Genomic DNA, 18,977 nt, shown 5'->3' with positions numbered 1-18,977 from the left:
ACCCGGGTCTGATTCAAATATTCCAGTCCGGTCATTCGTCCATTCCTCTCCCTCTCTCCCCAACCCCATGCCTAACGTAATCCGGCTTCCGGCCATCACTTAGGCATTCTACTTCGTTTCGCCCCGATCCGCCTCATGGTGTCCCAAAAGCTGTTTTCTGTAGCTCACATGTCTCATAGAACATAAAACATTACAGCGCGGTACGGGCCCTTCGGCCCTAGATGTTGCGCCGACCTGTGAAACCACCTGAAGCCTATCTGACCTACACTATTCCACTTTCATCCATATGTCTATCCGGCGAGTCGACGACTGTTGCAGGCAGGGCGTTCCACACCACTACTACTCTCTGAGTAAATAAACTGCCTCTGACATCTGTCCTATATCTACCACTTCTCAATTTAAAGCTATGTCCCCTCGTTTTGGCTATCATAATCCGATGAAAGAGACTCTCACTGTCCACCCTATCTAACCCTCTGACTACCTTATATGTCTCTATTAAGTCACCTCTCAGCCTTCTCCTCTCTAATGAAAGCAACCTCAAGTTCCTGAGCCTTGCCTCGTTATACCTTCCCTCCATACCAGGCAACATCATAGTAAATCTCCTCTGAACCCTTTCCAAAGCTTCCACATCCTTCCTAATGTGGTGACCAGAACTGCACGCAGTACTCCAGGAGCGGCCGCACCAGAGTTATATACAGCTGCAGCATGACCTTGTGGCTCCGAAACTCAATCCCCCTAGTCATAAAGGCGAGCACACCATATGCCTTCTTAACAGCCCTATTAACCTGGGTGGGAACTTTCAGGGATTTATGTACCTGGATGCCGAGATCTCTCTGTTCATCTACACTACCAAGAATCTTGCCATTAGCCCAGTAGTCTGCTTTCCTGTTATTCCTTCCAAAGTGAACCACTTCACACTTTTCCGCATTAAACTCCATCTGCCACCTCTCAGCCCAGGTCTGCAGCTTATCTATGTCCCTTTGTATCCTATAACATCCTTCAGCACTATCCACAACTCCACCGACGTTCGTGTCATCTGCAAATTTACTAACCCATCCTGCTACGCCCTCTTCCATGTCATTTATAAAAATGACAAACAGCAGTGGCCCCAAAACAGATCCTTGCGGTACACCACTAGTAACTGAACTCCAGGATGAACAGTTGCCATCAACCACCACCCTCTGTCTTCTTTCAGCTAGCCAATTACTGATCCAAACCGCTAAATCACCTTCAATCCCATACCTCCTTATTTTCTGCGATAGCCTACCGTGGGGACACTTATCAAACGCCTTACTGAAATCCATATACACCACATCAACCGCTTTATCCTCATCCACTTCTTTGGTCACCTTCTCAAAAAACTCAACAAGGTTTGTGAGGCATGACCTACTCTTCACAAAACCGTGTTGACTATCGCTAATCAACTTGTTCTTTTCAAGATGATTATAAACCCTATCTCTTATAACCTTTCCCAACATTTAACCCACAACCGAAGTAAGGCTCACAGGTCTATAATTACCAGGGTTGTCTCTACTCCCCTTCTTGAACAAGGGGACAACATTTGCTATTCTCCAGTCATCCGGCACTATTCCTGTTGACAAAGATGACAAAAAGATCAAGGACAAAGGCTCTGCAATCTCCTCCCTGGCTTCTCAGAGAATCCTAGGATAAATCCCATCTGGCCCAGGGGACCTATCTATTTTTACACTTTCCAAAATTGCTAACACCTCCTCCTTGTGAACGTCAATACCATCTAGCCTGGTCGACTGAAACTGAGTATTCTCCTCGACAACATTGTCTATCTCCAGTGTAAACACTGACGAAATATATCCATTTAACGCTTCCCCTATCTCCTCTGATTCCACACACAACTTTCCACTGCTATCCTTGATTGGCCCTAATCCTACTCTAGTCATTCTTTTGTTCCTGATATACCTATAGAAAACCTTAGGGTTTTCCTTGATCCTCTCCGCCAACGACGTTTCGTGTCCTCTTCTCGCTCTTCTTAACTCTCCCTTTAGGTCCTTCCTGGCTAACGTGTAACTCACAAGTGCCCTAACTGAGCCTTCATGTCTCATCCTAACATAAGCCTTCTTCTTCCTCTTGTCAAGTGCTTCAACTTCCTTAGTAAACCACGGTCCCCTTGCTCGACAACGTCCTCCCTGCCTGACCGGTACATACTTATCAAGGACACGCAGTAGCTGTTCCTTGAAAAAGCTCCACATTTCGATTGTACCCATCCCCTGCAGTTTCCTTCCCAATCCTATACATTCTAAGTCTTGCCGAATAGCATCATAATTGCCTTTCCCCCAATTGTAATCTTTGCCTTGCTGTATATACCTAACCCTGCCCATCGCTAAAGTAAACATAACCAAATTGTGACCACTATCACCAAAGTGCTCACCTACATCTAAATCTAACACCTGGCCGCGTTTATTACCCAGTACCAAATCCAATGTGGCATTGCTCCTTGTTGGTCTGTCTACATACTGTGTCAGAAAACCCTCCTGCACACACTGCACAAAAACTGACCCATCTATTGTACTCGAACTATAGTATTTCCAGTCAATATTTGAAAGTTATAGTCCCCCATAACAACTACCCTGTTACTCTCGCTACTGTCGAGAAACATCTTTGCAATCCTTTCCTCTACATCTCTGGAACTAATCGGAGGTCTGTAGACAACTCCCAACAGGGTGACCTCTCCTCTCCTGTTGCTAACCTCGGCCCATACTACCTCAGTAGACGAGTCCTCAAACGTCCTTTCTACCGCCGTAATACTTTCCTTGATTAACAATGCCTCACCCTCCCTCTTTTACCATATTATCTGTTCTTACAGAAACATCTAAATCCTGGACCCTGCAACAACCATTCCTGTCCCTGCTCTACCCATGCCTCCAAAATCGCCACAACATCGAGATCCCAGGTACCAACCCATGCTGCAAGCTCACCCACCTTATTCCGGATGCTCCTGGCGTTGAAGTAGACACACTTCAAACCAGCGTCTTGCTTGCCGGTGCCCTTTTTCGAACTTTTAACCCTATCCCTGACCTCACTACTCTCAACATCCTGTACACTGGGACTACAATTTAGGTTCGCATCCTCCTGCTGAATTTGTTTACCCCCACCCCTCCCCGCCGCCCCCCCCCCCTCGAAGAGCACTAGCAAATCGCCCACCCCCCAGGATATTGGTATCCCTCTGGTTCAGGTGAAGACAATCCTGTTTGTAGAGGTCCCACCTACCCCAGAATGAACCCCAATTATCCAGGAAACCAAAACCCTCCCTCCTGCACCATTCCTGTAGCCACGTGTTCAACTCCTCCATCCTTATTTCTCACTTCGCTAGCACGTGGCACGGGTAACAATCCAGAGATAACAACTCTGTTTTTTCTCGCTCTCAGCTTCCACCCTTGCTCCCTGAATTTCTGTCTCAAATTCCCATCTCTCTTCCTACCTATGTCGTTGATACCTATGTGGACCACGACCTGGGGCTGCTCCCCCTTCCCTTTAAGAATCCCAAAAACACGATCAGAGACATCACGGACCCTGGCACCTGGGAGGCAACACACCAACCGTGAGTCTCTTTTGTTCCCACAGAACCTCCTGTCTGTTCCTCTAACTATGAAGTCCCCAATGACAAGTGCTCTGTTCCTCTTCTCCCTTCCCTTCTGAGCAACAGGGACAGACTCTGTGCCAGAGACCTGTGCCCCATTGCTTGCTCCTGGTACGTCGTCCCCCGCAACAGTATGCAAAACGGTATACTTCTTATAGAACATAGAACGATACAGCACAGTACAGGCCCTTCGGCCCACGATGTTGCATCGACATCGGAAGTCAAAAACTAAAGGCCATCTAACCTACACTATGCCATTATCATCCATATGCTTATCCAATAAACTTTTAAATGACCTCAATGTTGGCGAGTTCACTACTGTTGCAGGTAGGGCATTCCACGGCTTCGCCACTCTTTGAGTAAAAAACCTACCTCTGACGTCTGTCCTATATCTACTACCCCACAATTTAAGGCTATGTCCCCTCGTGCGAGCCACCTCCATCCGCGGGAGAAGGCTCTCACTGTCCACCCTTTCTAACCCTCTGATCATTTTGTATGCCTCTATTAAGTCACCTCTTAAAATTCTTCTCTCTAACGAAAACAACCTCAAGTCCATCAGCCTTTCTTATAAGATTTTCCCTCCATACCAGGCAACATCCTGGTAAATCTCCTCTGCACCCGTTCCAAACTTCCACGTCCTTCCTATAATAAGGCAACCAGAACTGTACGCAATACTCCAAATGCGGCCGTACCAGAGTTTTGTACAGCTGCAACATGACCTCATGGCTCCGGAACTCAATCCCTCTACCAAGAAAGGCCAACACACCATAGGCCTTCTTCACAACCCTATCAACCTGGGTGGCAACTTTCAGGGATCTATGTACATGGACACCGAGATCACTCTGCTCATCCACACTGCCAAGAATTTTACCATTAGCCAAATTTTCCGCATTCCTGTTGTTCTTTCCAAAGTGAATCACCTCACACTTCTCTACCTTAAACTCCATTTGCCACCTCTCAGCAAAGCTCTGCAGCTTATCTATGTCCCTCTGTAACCTGCAACATCCTTCCACACTGTCTACAACCCCACCGACTTTTGTGTCGTCTGCAAATTTATTCACCCAACCTTCTGTCCCCTCCTCTAGGTCATTTATAAAAATGACAAACAGCAACAGCCCCAGAACAGATCCTTGTGGTACGCCATTCGTAACTGAACTCCATTCTGAACATTTGCTATCAACCACCACCCTCTGTTTTCTTTCAACTAGCCAATTTCTGATCCACATCTCTAAATCGCCCTCAATCCCCAGCCTCCATATTTTCTGCAATAGCCGACCATGAGGAACCTTATCAAACGCTTTACTGAAATCCATATACACCACATCAACTGCTCTACCCTCGTCTTCCTGTTCAGTCACCTTCTCAAAGAACTCGATAAGGTTTGTGAGGCATGACCTACCCTTCACAAAACCATACTGACTATCCCTAATCATATTATTCCTATCTAGATGATTATGAATCGTATCTCTTATAATCCTCTCCAAGACTTTACCCACAACAGACGTGAGGCTCACCGGCCTATAGTTACCGGTGTTATCTCTACTCCCCTTCTTGAACAAAGGGACCACATTTGCTACCCTCCAGTCCTCTGGCTCTATTCCTCTAGCCAATGATGACGTAAAAATCAAAGCCAAAGGCTCAGCAATCTCTTCCCTGGCTTCCCAGAGGATCCTAGGATAAATCCCATCAGGCCCGGGGACTTATCTATTTTCACCTTGTCCAGAATTGCCAACACTTCTTCCCTCCACACCTCAATGCCATCTATTCTAATAGCCTGAGTCTCAGCATTCTCCTCCACAACATTATCTTTTTCCTGAGTGAATACTGACGAAAAGTATTCAATTAGTATCTCGCTTATCTCCTCAGCCTCCACACACAAATTCCCACCACTGTCCTTGACTGGCCCTACTCTTACCCTAGTCATTCTTTTATTCCTGACATACCTATGGAAAGCTTTTGGGTTTTCCTTGATCCTACCTGCCAAAAACTTCTCATGTCCCCTCCCTGCTCGTCTTAGCTCTCTCTTTAGATCCTTCCTCGCTTCCTTGTAACTATCAAGCGCCCCAACTGAAACTTCACACCTCATCTTCACATAGGCCTCCTTCTTCCTCTTGACAAGAGATTCCACTTCTTTGGTAAACCACGGTTCCCTCGCTCTACCCCTTCCTCCCTGCCTGACTGGTACGTACTTATCAAGAACACGCAATAGCTGTTCCTTGAACAAGCTCCACATATCCAGAGGGGTATCCAGAGGGGAACGACCACAGGGGATCCCTGCACTGCCTGTCGGTTCCCTCTCCCTCCCCTGACGGTAACCCATCTACCTTCTTCTTTTACCTGAGGTGTGACTACCTCCCTATAACTCCTCTCAATAACCCCCTCCGCCTCCCGAATGATCCAAAGTTCATCCAGCTCCAGTTCCCTAACACGGTTCTCGTGGAGCTGGAGTTGGGTGCACTTCCCGTAGATGTAGTCAGCAGGGACACTCGAGGTGACCCTTTCCTCCCACATTCTGCAGGAGGAACATTCAACTGCCCTAGCCTCCATTCCCACTGAACTAACTTCCCAACTACTGAAAACTAAAAAAAAAACTTGTTAATTTAGCAATCCGACGGACAGAACATTTTTTTGGTTGGAGGAAGAGGATGGGTGGGAGGCACTACGTCAGTAGTGTTTTGGGTAAAGCTGTCACTCGAGAACAGCCCTTTCACAAACCACCTTCAACTTACGCTGACCGTACTGCACGTATGCCAATCTCCCCAGAACAGCCAATCAGAAACACTGCTCTGCTGCCCTCTGCTGGATGCTTGCCTTCCCTCGAACTCCTTGTGTCACTTGCGCAGCTACACCTTCAACGTACGCTGACCGTACTGCACGTATGCAAATCTCCCCTGAACAGCCAATCAGAAGCTCTGCTCTGCTGTCCTCTGCTCGACTCCACCAACTCTGTTACCCCGCAGCTTCAGGCCTCAAAGATTCTGTTCAGATTCAACGCTGCTCGGACAGCCCCCCCCTCCACATAACCCCTTTACTCCGCGCTACCATCCCAGAATCGCCCCCCCCCCCCCACCCAACACAATTTGCAATCGCCTCTTTGCACACAGGTGACCTGATTTCCTTCTTTCCGGTTCACCACTGCTGATCCGGTGATCCCGGTGAACTGCGCCCCATCCGATGCAATCTCCGAATTTCCCTGCTGAACCAATCGAGTCCCCGTCTCCATTGCAGTTCCAACTGCGCCAAAGCCGTCTGCTGTCTGAACTCCCTCTTCCCAAACTTTCTCACTGCAATTTGCCTTCTTCATAAAGTGCATTGTGGCAGCTCATTCTGTTCCAAAGAGGTCGAGCCTAAACTCAATTCTTCCATGTAGTAGGTGGGCTCCGCTTCATTGCTCCTCTCTCACGCAGCTTGAGAGACGGATGTTTGCCAGAGATGCTTAGCTTCCGGCAGCTTCGTGATTCTCAGCCCCGTGTCGTTCGCTGTGCTGATTCTGTCTTCCAGCCGTTTGACCACGAATGTGAACCCCGACTCCTGGAAAATGAACGGTCAGTGTTTTTCAATTTAGACGAAGATAAGCCCTTCCAGAGTTGCTATCCGGCAGTATATTTTACCCCGAGGAAATGAAGGTTAACCAGCAATTTTCGGAAACAGTAACAGCACTTCTTACTCCAGTTTTACTATAAAACAAAAAGATTGAGCCCAGCACAAGGCGCCCCTCACACCATCGGACACTAGGGACCGAACACACTTCCCACATCGACAGACCCCACCCGCCACCACAGAAAACCCGACTCCTAATCCCGCACCGGATTCCCATTGACACCACAAGAGCTCCTGCACACCCCGAATAAAACGATGCCGCCACCCAACAGCCTGGAGCACCTTGAGCTCATTCTACTGAACCAAATCTAACTCCCCAATACACGCCACCTTAAACCGATGACCTCCAACACGCCCTTCAGAATTAACAACTCCAAATAATTGCCACGGTCCACCCACCAATCCTTCGATGTCGGAACCGCCCGCTTCCGACATCAAGCACCTAATCTCTCAATGTCCGGACCATCCGGACACTGTCGATGACCTACTTCCACCCGCAAGCTTTTCCCGTTGTCTAAACATCTAAACCTGACATTACCCACACCCCTCGAACCCATGAATGAAAGAAAATCTTATCTGAACCTGCAAACCCTCTGAATACGCTCCTTGTCCGAATCTCTAAAGATACGACACCCAGCTCCCGACGTCCATCTATTCAACCCCAATTTTGGAATCCGCTTCCATATCCGAACTGCCTATACCACTGACGTTTGAACGCTTCGCACTGCCAAATTATCTGGCTTGTTTGAAAACCTCACCTAAGCCTGATGAACAAACCGCAGCCCATCTTCTATCCAACCCTCCGACTGACATCCGAGCTCCCCAAACCCGGGGCTTGGGCATCCAATTTTGAGAATAAGTGCTGACGCCAGCGTCATGCAGTGGTGCTTCAGGACAGCGAAAACACCAAAACAGTGCGCGATTCAAAAACTCAAACTGGACTAGCGACATCACCACTTGGAATGCAAATACTTCCAAGCGAAACTGCGCCGGATTCGCCGGTCTGTGATTGCCACACATCACACTCATACGCCACACCCACACTTATATGATCCATCACCCCAGACACACTATCCTATTCAACAAGATGACTGTAAGGAGAGCAGCGCCACGGTTCAGGGACGCTGAGCTGGAGACCCTCCAGGAAGCCGTGGATGAAAGAAGGGTGACCCTACATCCAGGCCCAGGAAAAGGACCACAGCCGCCGCCATGCGATGTGTCTGTGAGCAGGTGGCAGACACAGTCAACACCGTGGGCAACGACGTCCGGACTGACACCCACTGCAGGAAGAAACTGTGCGACCTCCTCTGGGCGGCCAGTGTCAGATGGTAGGGTTTTGCGACCAACCTCCATACCCCTCCCCCCACACACACACACCACATGTAACCGGGATACCCCCCTGGGGGCGGCTGTCAACCCACCCGGTCCCACATGCCTGCACCCATGCCAGCCGCAATATCTGTGTTCCCTGGCTACTGAGGCCTTCATCTAATCAACCCCTGGGCTGCATTCGCTGGACATTCTAACATTGTCAGTGTTTGTGTTTGCCCCCTCCGAGGAAATGGCAGCGCACAACCGCCAGGAACGGGAGAAGACCGGAGTGCGACTACCAGACCTATGGCCCCTGATCATGCGGAGCAGAGGGCACAACACGTGGTCTATGGCCCAGAGGAAATGGAGGTCCTCTACGTGGAGGTCAGCAGCGGGCGAGCATGTGAGACCCCCTGATTAGTTTCAGATCCTCTTGGCAGCTGTGTGGACACACCCCACATCCCGCTCACTATCACTTTTCAACCCCACACTCCAAACCCCTCAAATCTCAACACTCTTCCTCTCAGACCACACCCTAGACCCTGGTCCCCAGGCACGAATCCCGCCCCAGGCCCTCTCCCGCCCGGCAGTCCAACGATATATATCGTCTTGTGTCTGAGAGAACCTGCCGGAGATGGGCCCGGACCATTATGAGAACCCCGCCAGTGCCAGAGCCGTTGCCTCCGAGCACTGACGGGGAGAGCAGCCTGAACACCAATCATCCGCCCGAGACTCAGGTGATCCTCGAGTTCAGATCTGAGACGGACACAAACCATTTGTCACAGCTGTCTCCGACATCCTCCACCATTTCCTGGATTATCACCTCGGTTGGGCACTTTATTGAGGAGGCTCATGGGACACTATCTGGTGCGCACAACACAGTTGGTCTGCTATAGCAGGTGGAGACTGGAGCAGACGAGGTGCTTGAAGCTGGTATTGCAGCAGGGTCCCAGGAACCAGCTACTACCCTGACGGGTCCCGGGCTCCAGGAACATCTAGTCCCATCTACAGTGGAGATGCAGGCAGGTGTAACTGAGTAGAACCGGATGCCGGACTGGGTGGCCAGCAAGGTAGCTATTGTAATGGCGGTCGATGCCCCAGTCGTGTGTGTGTGTGTGTGGGGGGGGGGGGGGTGGAGGGCTTCTCGCCTCCTCATCTCGCTCACCACCCGCCTCCCCTCTCTCCATCCCCGTACCCTCTCACGGCCCTGTCAGTCACCCCGACGCCGCAGCCAGTACGTCCAGTGTCTGCGCTGCCAGTCCACAGTCACTCTTCGCCACTTCCTTCCTCGTCTCTGTTGCTCAGCAGCCAGGATACCAGGTTCTCCATTTTAATATCCACATGTGAAGCACGTCATCGGCAAATCGGCCCATCGTAGCTGCTGAATAGGGCAGCATGGCGGCGCAGTCATTAGCCTAGCTGCCTCATGGCGCCGAGGTCCCAGGTTCGACCCCGGCTCTGGGTCACTGTTCGTGTGGAGTTTCCACCTTCTTCCCCTGTTTGCATGTGTTTCACACCCACAACCGAAAGATATGCAGGGTTGTTGGATTGGCCACGCTAAATTGGGCCTTAATTGAAAAAAAATTGGGTACACTAATTTAAAAAAAAACCCAGATGAGCTGAATTATGGAGGCCCCGGAGCATCGGCCATCAGGTCCGCAAATGACATGCCCACTGATCTATCGGGCTGTGGGCGGGCGCTGCATTTATGCCACTTTGCCGGTGCTGAAGCATCCCGAATTAGCGTCAAACCGGCGTCTGCTGCGGTTTTGGAGGAGGAAACTATTCTTCACCCAATCGAATTTCCCGATTTCGGCGTCGGCAAACAGAGAATCCAGCCCCCGATATCTAACTAGCCAAATGAGTATTTTCCGAGTCTCCCTGAGGTATTTAGCCCCTCCACATAGATATTCACTTGATTAAATCCTATGTCCGAACCACCAGGCTGTCCATTCCCGAAAGTCTCGACAACAAGGCAACCCTCCCCCGCCCCGCCCCCGATATTGGAATCTATGATTGCATTCAATATTTGGGGAGATTCTACAGTCCAACAGATTCGTGTCTGGACCGCGCGTCATTCATCGGCTGCGTGGTTCTACTTTGCTCGCAGTTTATCAATAGGTATTCTCCATTGGGTAGCATTCTCGTAAAAATACCCAAGTCTGTTAGGAGTGAGAGTTGCCGCGAGTTTCCTGCCGCTCGTCCCAGCGAGGCCAGCAACAGTCTTCAACGTTAATTGGTACACTTAACGAGGGCTGGGGGGGGGGGTCTCCCGCCTCGATCTCTGGCTCGCCAGCATATTCGCGAGCCCCCCTGGAGTAACGCCACGCAACACTTCAGCTGCACTTGCTCAGACAACCGTATCAAACTCACAAATATTGCGCCCAGGAGACCAGCTACAATATTCGGGGATGTTGACCTCGGGTAGATTCTGCGGGCAATAGAGGCCATTAAGAATGTCCTGTTCCTACGACGGCCCCAGAGGGTGAGCCACAAGGTAGCCAGTGCGGCCTGGGACGAGGTGGCGACGGTAGTCAGCTGAAGCAGTGGGACAAAGAGGACTGGCCTCCAGTGTCAGAAGACGTTCAAGGACCTACAACGGTCAGCACGAGTGAGTAGACACCAACGTTGCACCACCCAATCCCACCAATGGAGAACCGCTGCAGGCGATCACCAACATTCCTTTCACACCTGCCCATCCGTGTAGCGAACGATACCCTCTCTGTAACCTCTCAGGATAGGTTCTAACATAATCAGGGAGAGAGGGCTCTGACTGGGGGGGGGGGTGAGGGTGTGAATTGGGAATCGTCAGCCCCTTCGAGGAGCGGCGCTGGAAGTAATGTAGTGGTGAACAACAGGTAGATCACCATTGTGGACTTTCCTGACTCCGGATATAACATATCGGAGGAGAGCTCCGAAGATGCAACTGTTATTGTCGACGAACAGCTATCATCCCCACCGTCCAGCACTGCAGATAGACACATCTCGGTTGAAAAGTTAGTTGTCAGGCTTTTGGGGCACAACCTTTTGCACACCACACTGATGTGCAGCTGGTGGAGGCAGGAACAACCAGGTGAGGCAGTAGTTGGAGGCTCGCTGGATGCAAGACCAAGCTGGGTCCCAGTCTGATGCTGAGCCTCTGGACCTGCGTTACCCAATGCTGATAAACGATAGGGCTCAACCTGAACGTTCACAGGAAGATGTCAGTGCTACTCCAGGAGACCCATAGCCGAGTGGAGGAGTCCTAGAAGCTACGGGCGCAGGGCTGGCGCCGCAAATCGTTGGCATAGAGGCCAATACAGCTAGCATGCCGCCACCAATGGAGAACCGTATGCATGGCATCGGCACCATGGGTTTAGGTATCCAATGTGTCAGCGCATCACAGAGGGTCTCGGCAGTATGTGTGTCTCACTGGGCGATGGCACCCAGGCTGACCTTTATGGGGTTGTGCAGAACATATCCTGTTCTGACATGGGAATGGCCGAGTGGCTGCGCACTTTGACCAAGTCGCAGGTGGGTATGGTTGAGGCACTGCAGATCATGGCCCGCTAACTGGGGTATGTGTCCCAGTCACTGTGGAGCATCGCCAGCAGGTCTGGCAGAGCCATATGATGCAGGGGAACACGGGGGCAGAAGCAGCTGCCTGTCAATTCCAAGGAAAACCACAGGGCGCAATGGACTCCGACTGGGAGGACGGGGACAAGTGTAGCAGCCTAACCCGTTCCTTTGGGCGGCTACAGGGAGCAGCAGCAGTGTCGAGTTCCATCCTCTGATGAGGCCGCACCTTGGGTTCTGCAGGACAGGGCAGACGGCTGTGTATGTGCCTTCAACAAATGAGCCGGCGCCTCCGTCCCCGAGATCCCAGGGGTCACCCGCCAGGGACAGTGAACGTCACGGGATGACGTAAGTAGCTGGCTGCCTCTACCACAGATGTGAATCCTGGGGAAACACCCACACGGAGCGGTATGCTAACAGAGCTTACACGTTGAGCATCACTGAGGGCATTTGGTAGGGGCGAGCGGTTAGATAGGTGTGGGGGAAGGTGGGGTTGGGGCCGGGGTGTTTGGGCTGCGACACTTTCGGAAAATGGTTATTGTGAAGCACACTGAACAACTCTTTCTCCAAGCTTCATGAGGCCTCTGTGACTTTCGCCCGCAATCCGGACAGGTCTCCAGACGCCTTGGCTATATCTCCAGGAACACCCTCCCTGTGGCACCCATGCCTCTCCCCACGGCAGCCGAGGTCCCCCATGCCCAACCAAGCACAATGGCGACAATCCCAGAGCCTCCCGGCTCTTTGCCTGGGAGTGAAGATGGCTAAGCGCATCCTTAGCTCCCGACAGAAGCCCTTCCGTCAGGTTAGACTTTCAAAAACGTTAGGAATTGGTGACTATGTGAGCACTTGTTTGGAGGCCGCGAAAAGCTGGAGGCTGTTGGATGACGGGTGGTTCTCGTTAATTTCCGTGAAATGGGGCTTAAGTCCTGATAATTGGTTTCTCACATTGCGACGATGAGATTCCGCATTCACATTCAGGAGCAGACCGGTTACATTTTTAACCATTTGCGCTTGGCACTTTTCTAGTTTTCGTCCTCTCCTGCTATTCAACGGTCTCCTTATGTTTGTGGGAGCGGGCAGGGCTTTTCACAGTAAATTCATTGCAGTATTGTTCGTGTGGAGTTTGCACATTCTCCCCGTGTCTGCGTGGGTTTCACCCCCACAACCCAAAAATGTGCAGATTAGGTGGATTGGCCACGATAAATTGCCCCTTAATTGTAATAAAATAATTGGGTAACTTCATTGCAGTGTTAATGCAAGCCTACTTGTGACAAGAATGATTATTTTTATCAACAATGCTTGGAAGATTGTGCCCGATGTTCGGCATGAAACCCTCGAACGGGGATGCGCTCCAATCGGGAAACTTGAATAGCAAACAATGTTTAAGTTCTGCTGACTCTTGGCAGCTCCTGCCAAAAAAGGGGGGCGGGTTCCTTTTGCTCTCGCATCTGGAGGTTCGCACGTACGTCACTCTTGAACAATCATCCGATCTGAGTCATAAAGCACGGACATGACAGGGACTTCACAAAGAACGCTCAAATAAGTCAGTTCAGGTGTGGCAACTCACCACTGAGTGCCGCTTCCAGAAAGTTACAGCCCGTATATAATATTGATTTACCATTCTTGTCAGAATTTTTGAAGAGAAAGTCCAAAGACAATGAGATAATTGACTAACTTCGGGGAAATGTGTCAAGAATTCGAACTTCCGCCACAAACGAACAATTGGCGAACATCTATGTGGACAGCGTCCATAATGGTCCAAGCGTTGGGCATTGGATTGTTCGAATCAACTAGATACATACCTAGAAATGTAAAGCAAATGACCATGAATCAGTTGTCAGCTGGTTGTTCGAAGTGGAATTTAAAAAAGCAGATTTTTTTCAGGCGTGTACAGGAAGGAACCCTGACTCAATATATAGATCGGGCGACTAGGGGAGGCCATATTGGACTTTGTGATTGGCAACGGACCAGGCCAGGTGTCAGATGTTTCGGTGTGAGAGCATTTCGGTGACAGTGACCGAAACTCCTTGACGTTTACCATTGTCATGGAGAGGGATAGGAACACAAAATCTGCGAAGGTATTCATTTGGGGGAAGGGAAATTATACTCCGATGAGATAGGAGCATAAAGTGGGAACAAGAGTTCTTGGGGAAATGCAGAACAGTAATCTGGGGATTGTTTAAGGAGACATGCTGCTGGTGCTGAATTGTTTTGCCCCACTGAGACGAGGAAGCAACGGTATGATGAAGGAGCCTTGGATGACAAGAGAAGTTGAACTACTGGTCAAGAGGAAGAAGGAAGCTTACGTAAAGTTGAGGAAGCAAGGATCTGACTCAACTCTTGAGGGTTACAAGATAGCAGGAAGGAACTCAAAAATGGACTAAGTAGAGCTAGAAGGGGGCATGAAAAAACTCCCGTGAAGGATTAGAGAAAACCCCAAGGCGTCCTGCACTTATGTGAGAAATTAGAGGATGATCAGAGTGAGAGTAGGGCCGATCAGAGATCGTAGAGGGAACTTGTGCCTAGAGTTGAAGAGATAGGGGAGGCCTAAATGTATACATTGCTTCAGTATTCCCTGGAGAGAGTGTCCTTGTTGCCCGTGAGAACAGTGTGAACCAGGTTAATAGTCTCGAACAGGTTGATACTAAGAAGGAGGATGTGCTGCAATTTTGAAAAGCATCAGGATAGATAAATCCCCTGGCCCTGACCGGATATACCCAAGGTTACTACGGGAAGCGAGGGAGGAGATTGCTTCGCCGTTGGCGATTATCTTTGCGTCCTCACTCTCCACTGGAGTAGTACCGGATGATTGGAGGGAGTCGAATATTGTTCCCTTATTCAAGAAAGGGAATAGGAAAATCCCTGGGATTTACAGACCCGTCAGTCGTACATCTGTGGTGAGCAACATACTGGAAAGGATTCTGAGAGATAGCTTTGATTACTATTTAGTAAAAACATAGTTTGATTAAAGATTGTTAGCATGGCTTTGTGAGGGGCAGGTCATGCCTCACAAGCCTCATTGAATTCTTTGAGGATGTGACGAGACACATTGATGAAGGTCGGGCAGTGGATGTGGTGTATATGGATTTCAGTCAGACATTTGATATTTTTTCACATTGTAGGCTCATTCAGAAAGTTAGGGGCATGGGAGCAAGAGAAAATTGGCTGTCTGCATATAGAATTGGCTGGATGAAAGAAGACACCGAGTGATAGTGGATGGAAGTGCTCCGCCTGCAGGTCCGTGACCAGCGGTGTCGCACAAGCATCTGTTCTGGGTCCTCTGTTCTTTGTGGTTTTTATAATTGACTAGGACTGGGAAGCGGAAGGGGCGGTTCGTAAGTTTGCCGACGACACGAAAGTTAGGGGAGTTGTAGATAGTGTTGAGGGTTGGTGCATGTTACAACAGGACATTGGCAGGATGCATAGCTGTACTGAAAAGTGACAGACGAAGTTCAACCTTGATCAATGTGAAGTTTTTCATTTTGGAAGGAAAAATTCTAATGCCGAATACAGGGTTAAAGGCAGTTTTCTTGGAATTGTGGAGGAACAGAGGGATCTTGGGGTACACGTACATAGATCCCTCAAATTTTCCAACCAGGTTTAGACGATTGTTAAGAAGGCGGATGGTGTTTTGGCTTTCATTAACAGGGGGGTTGAGTTTAAGAGCCGGGTGGTTTTTCTGCAGTTTTATAAAACTCTAGTTAGAACACACTTAGAATATTGTGTCCAGTTCTGGTCGCCTCATTATTCGACGGATGTGGGTGCTTTGGAAAGGGTACAGACGAGATTTACAAGGATGCAGCCTAGACTGGACGGCATCTTATGAAGAAAGGTTGAGGGAGCGAGGGTTCCTCTCACTGGAGCGAAGAAGGCAGAGATGACTTGATAGAGGTGTACAAGGTGATGAGAGGCATGGATAGAGTGGATAGTTAGAGACTTTTCCCCAGGTTGGATATGGCTGTCATGAGGGGACATGAAGTTAAGGTGAATGTAGGAAGGTATCGGGGAGATGTCAGAGGTAGGTTGTTTACACATATAGTGGTGGGTGTGCAATGCACTGTCAGAAGAGGCGGTGGAGTCAGAGTCAATTGGGACATTTGTGCGACTCTAGGACAGGCACATAGACAGCAGTAAATAGAAGGGATGTAGGTTAGATTGATCTGAAATTAGGATGAATGGTCGCCACAACATCTTGTCTGAAGAGCCTGTACTGTGCTGTACTGTTCCATGTTCAGTGTTCCAAAAAGAGGCCTTTGGGCATGACAGAGAAAAATGGCTGATCTTCAATGTATCTGAAGTTCATATTTATAAGACATTGATTTAATTTTCGTTCTTTGTTTCAGATAACGTTGTGAGGTAAGTAGCAACTGAAATAACCGAAGGTCAATATCCTAACAGCACTGGTTATAAGCTTTTGCTTGGTATTTCTGGTCATTATGGAATTATTTCCCATTTTCGTCATTTAAGTCAATTACAGGGGAACAGCACATAATGCAGTTTTTGTGAACCATCCAACATATATAATTGTCTTCTATTTTTACTTGCATATTTGCCATTGTTACTCACCATCTACTTTAATATGGGCAAAAAAATCTAGACGTAATTGTTGAAAAACTGTCAATAAAGATCGACTTGTCAAGGGTGTAATTACGACTTTTGTTCAGAGAAATCAATCTACGTATATAATAGTTATCAAATTATACACTGCAGAATGGACGAAACATTAGTTGTTAAGATCATAACCCATGACCGTACAATTTACCTGACTCCTTCTTCTTTAGTTCCGTCTCTGTATTTAAATATGTATTTTGTTATTGTTACATATTGAAGCTATGCACAAACATGGTACCGATTTTCATTGTTTTGAGGTGTTTAAAGCAAAGAGCAGAACAATAATTTTGGAAAAACAAGCTTTTCTTTAAATATATTGGAAAGATTCCTCGAACACTTGGCTGTCAGAATCGATAATATTTTTTGTTCAGGCAGGGTTGAGAAACTAATTGCAGCACCTTGGTGACTATTACTGTTTCCCCAGAAACTAACTTACTATTGCCCAAGATTCCGATAATTATATTCCATGGATTTGAATGGTTTTGAAGGAAATATACCTGTCCTGTGTTTTTTTCCCGAACATTAAGTAAGTTTAATCCAACATTATTTTTTTTCTACCTGCATCAGTCAATGCTTCATTGGCTTTGTTTAATTCTGAAAATGAAAATCCATTTCTTTGTGAAATTGCAAAGTAAAATCAAGCACAGAATGTTTGCTTCACAGTTACTTTTATTGCTATTTCCTTGTTCGAAACAGAGTCATTCTCTTGTTATAACAGAGAATAAATTTTCACACATGCAGGCGATGGGCTGGATTACGTTCTGTAAAATGAATTTTACTTTATCTTTTGTATCGTCTATTTTTCAATGCACTTTGGGTGTTACAAATTACATGATGATTGAATTACCGCATGCATTATCAACCCTTCCAATTCAAGAAGGATTACATGCCTGCGTTTTGTGAATGGCACCCGAGCATATAGGAGGAAAACTAAGGAGTAAAAACTGAAAACAAATATGGAACGAAATATGGCAGAATAAAACTGATGGAAGCTATCAAAACTGATAGAAAACGTTGACGTTTGAGTGGAGCTGATGAACATTTATATATACAAGCTGAAGATGTATGAAAACGTAGATATGTGTAATCATTTTATGGGGCTCATTCATTTCGTTGAAAATGTGGATGGGGGTCCGATGCAACAGTGACAAGGTGAGGGGCATTTTCCGATGTTTGCGATTCTAGATGAGGTTGTGCACGCCGAACTCGCGTTCGGTTCAGTCTGGGGATGGGGCCACTTCTGTGACGAGTACACAAGCGTCCCAAGCGGAGAAGGCGGAGTTCCCCACTCTTCCCGCACCATTGTGCCTTCCTCAGCTTTTCGTATGGAATTGAGATTTCCGAGGAAGGTAGCACTTTGATCGCGTGCGTAATTAGATTTGGGTAAGTAAACACTGGGAAGACAGTTGGATTTATTCATAATCTCTGTGCTAACTGCCTCTGTCAAATTGCGATGATCTGTTGTGGATTGCTTCGCGTTTAATGTATGTTGAATTTAGATGTACGAGATAATCTGTCAACCTTGCGCGATGTGACGTATATGTAATGTTTATGACAGTTGGCTGGGCAGCTGGCTCGATATAGATGCACGGAGACACTGTGGCTAGCACTTCTGTGTCACAGCTATATGGTCCCACTTTGAATGCCGGTCCCCAGCTTTCACAAAGCCAGTCTTCAGAAGAAGTCTGAAACTGGCTTTCAGAAATACATGAGCTGAGACGGGTAAAAGTGAGGGGATGCTGTGAAGTGGATATTCGCTATCTTCTACTTTAAAAAGGAGGTCGTGAGAAAGCAGGGAATTACCGACACGTAAGCCTGACGTCAGTCGCGGCGAAATTTCTGGAATCCATTATCAAATATTTGATAAGAGTGCACTTAGAAAACAATTGCAGAATCGAAGAGCGTCAGCATGAATTTATAAAGGTGAAATCGTGCTTCATAAAAGAACTGGAATTCTTTGAAGATGTAACTAGCATCATTCATGAAATGGAGCCAGTGGATGTGGCGTATTTGTACTTCCAGAATGCTCTTGACAAAGTCTTGCATAAAAGATCAGCGTGTAAAATTAAAGTGCATGGGATTGGGGGTGTTATTTTGATTAAATAAAGTTAGAGTACCCATTTTTATTTTGCAATTAAGGGGCAATTTGGTGTGGCCAATGTACCTACCCTGCATTGGGTTGGGTTGTGGGTGTGACACCCACGCAGAGACGCGAAGAATGTGCAAATTCAACATAGACAGTGACCTGTGGCTGGGATAGAACTCGAATCCTCGCCAACGTGCCGCA

The 18,977-nt window shown here is 48.2% G+C and overlaps 1 protein-coding gene across 1 annotated transcript in view; it reads right to left on the bottom strand.

The window, feature by feature from the left end:
* The window catches only part of LOC119976524 (golgin subfamily A member 4-like), a 1,176,663-nt gene that overhangs the window by 66,234 nt on the left and 1,091,452 nt on the right, over positions 1-18,977 (bottom strand). Inside the window, exons 197-199 of the mRNA XM_038817077.1 lie at positions 17,249-17,284; positions 16,842-16,868; positions 16,646-16,672 (exon numbers count right to left, since the gene is read on the bottom strand). Coding sequence (XP_038673005.1) covers positions 16,646-16,672; positions 16,842-16,868; positions 17,249-17,284 — 90 coding nt within the window. The remainder of the gene's footprint in view (positions 1-16,645; positions 16,673-16,841; positions 16,869-17,248; positions 17,285-18,977) is intronic.

Source organism: Scyliorhinus canicula, chromosome 13 (genome assembly GCF_902713615.1).
Source record: "Scyliorhinus canicula chromosome 13, sScyCan1.1, whole genome shotgun sequence".
NCBI classification, from domain to species: domain Eukaryota; kingdom Metazoa; phylum Chordata; class Chondrichthyes; order Carcharhiniformes; family Scyliorhinidae; genus Scyliorhinus; species Scyliorhinus canicula.
The sequence above is the reverse complement of the archived record's forward strand: the minus strand, read 5'-3'. Positions and strand labels throughout refer to the sequence as shown.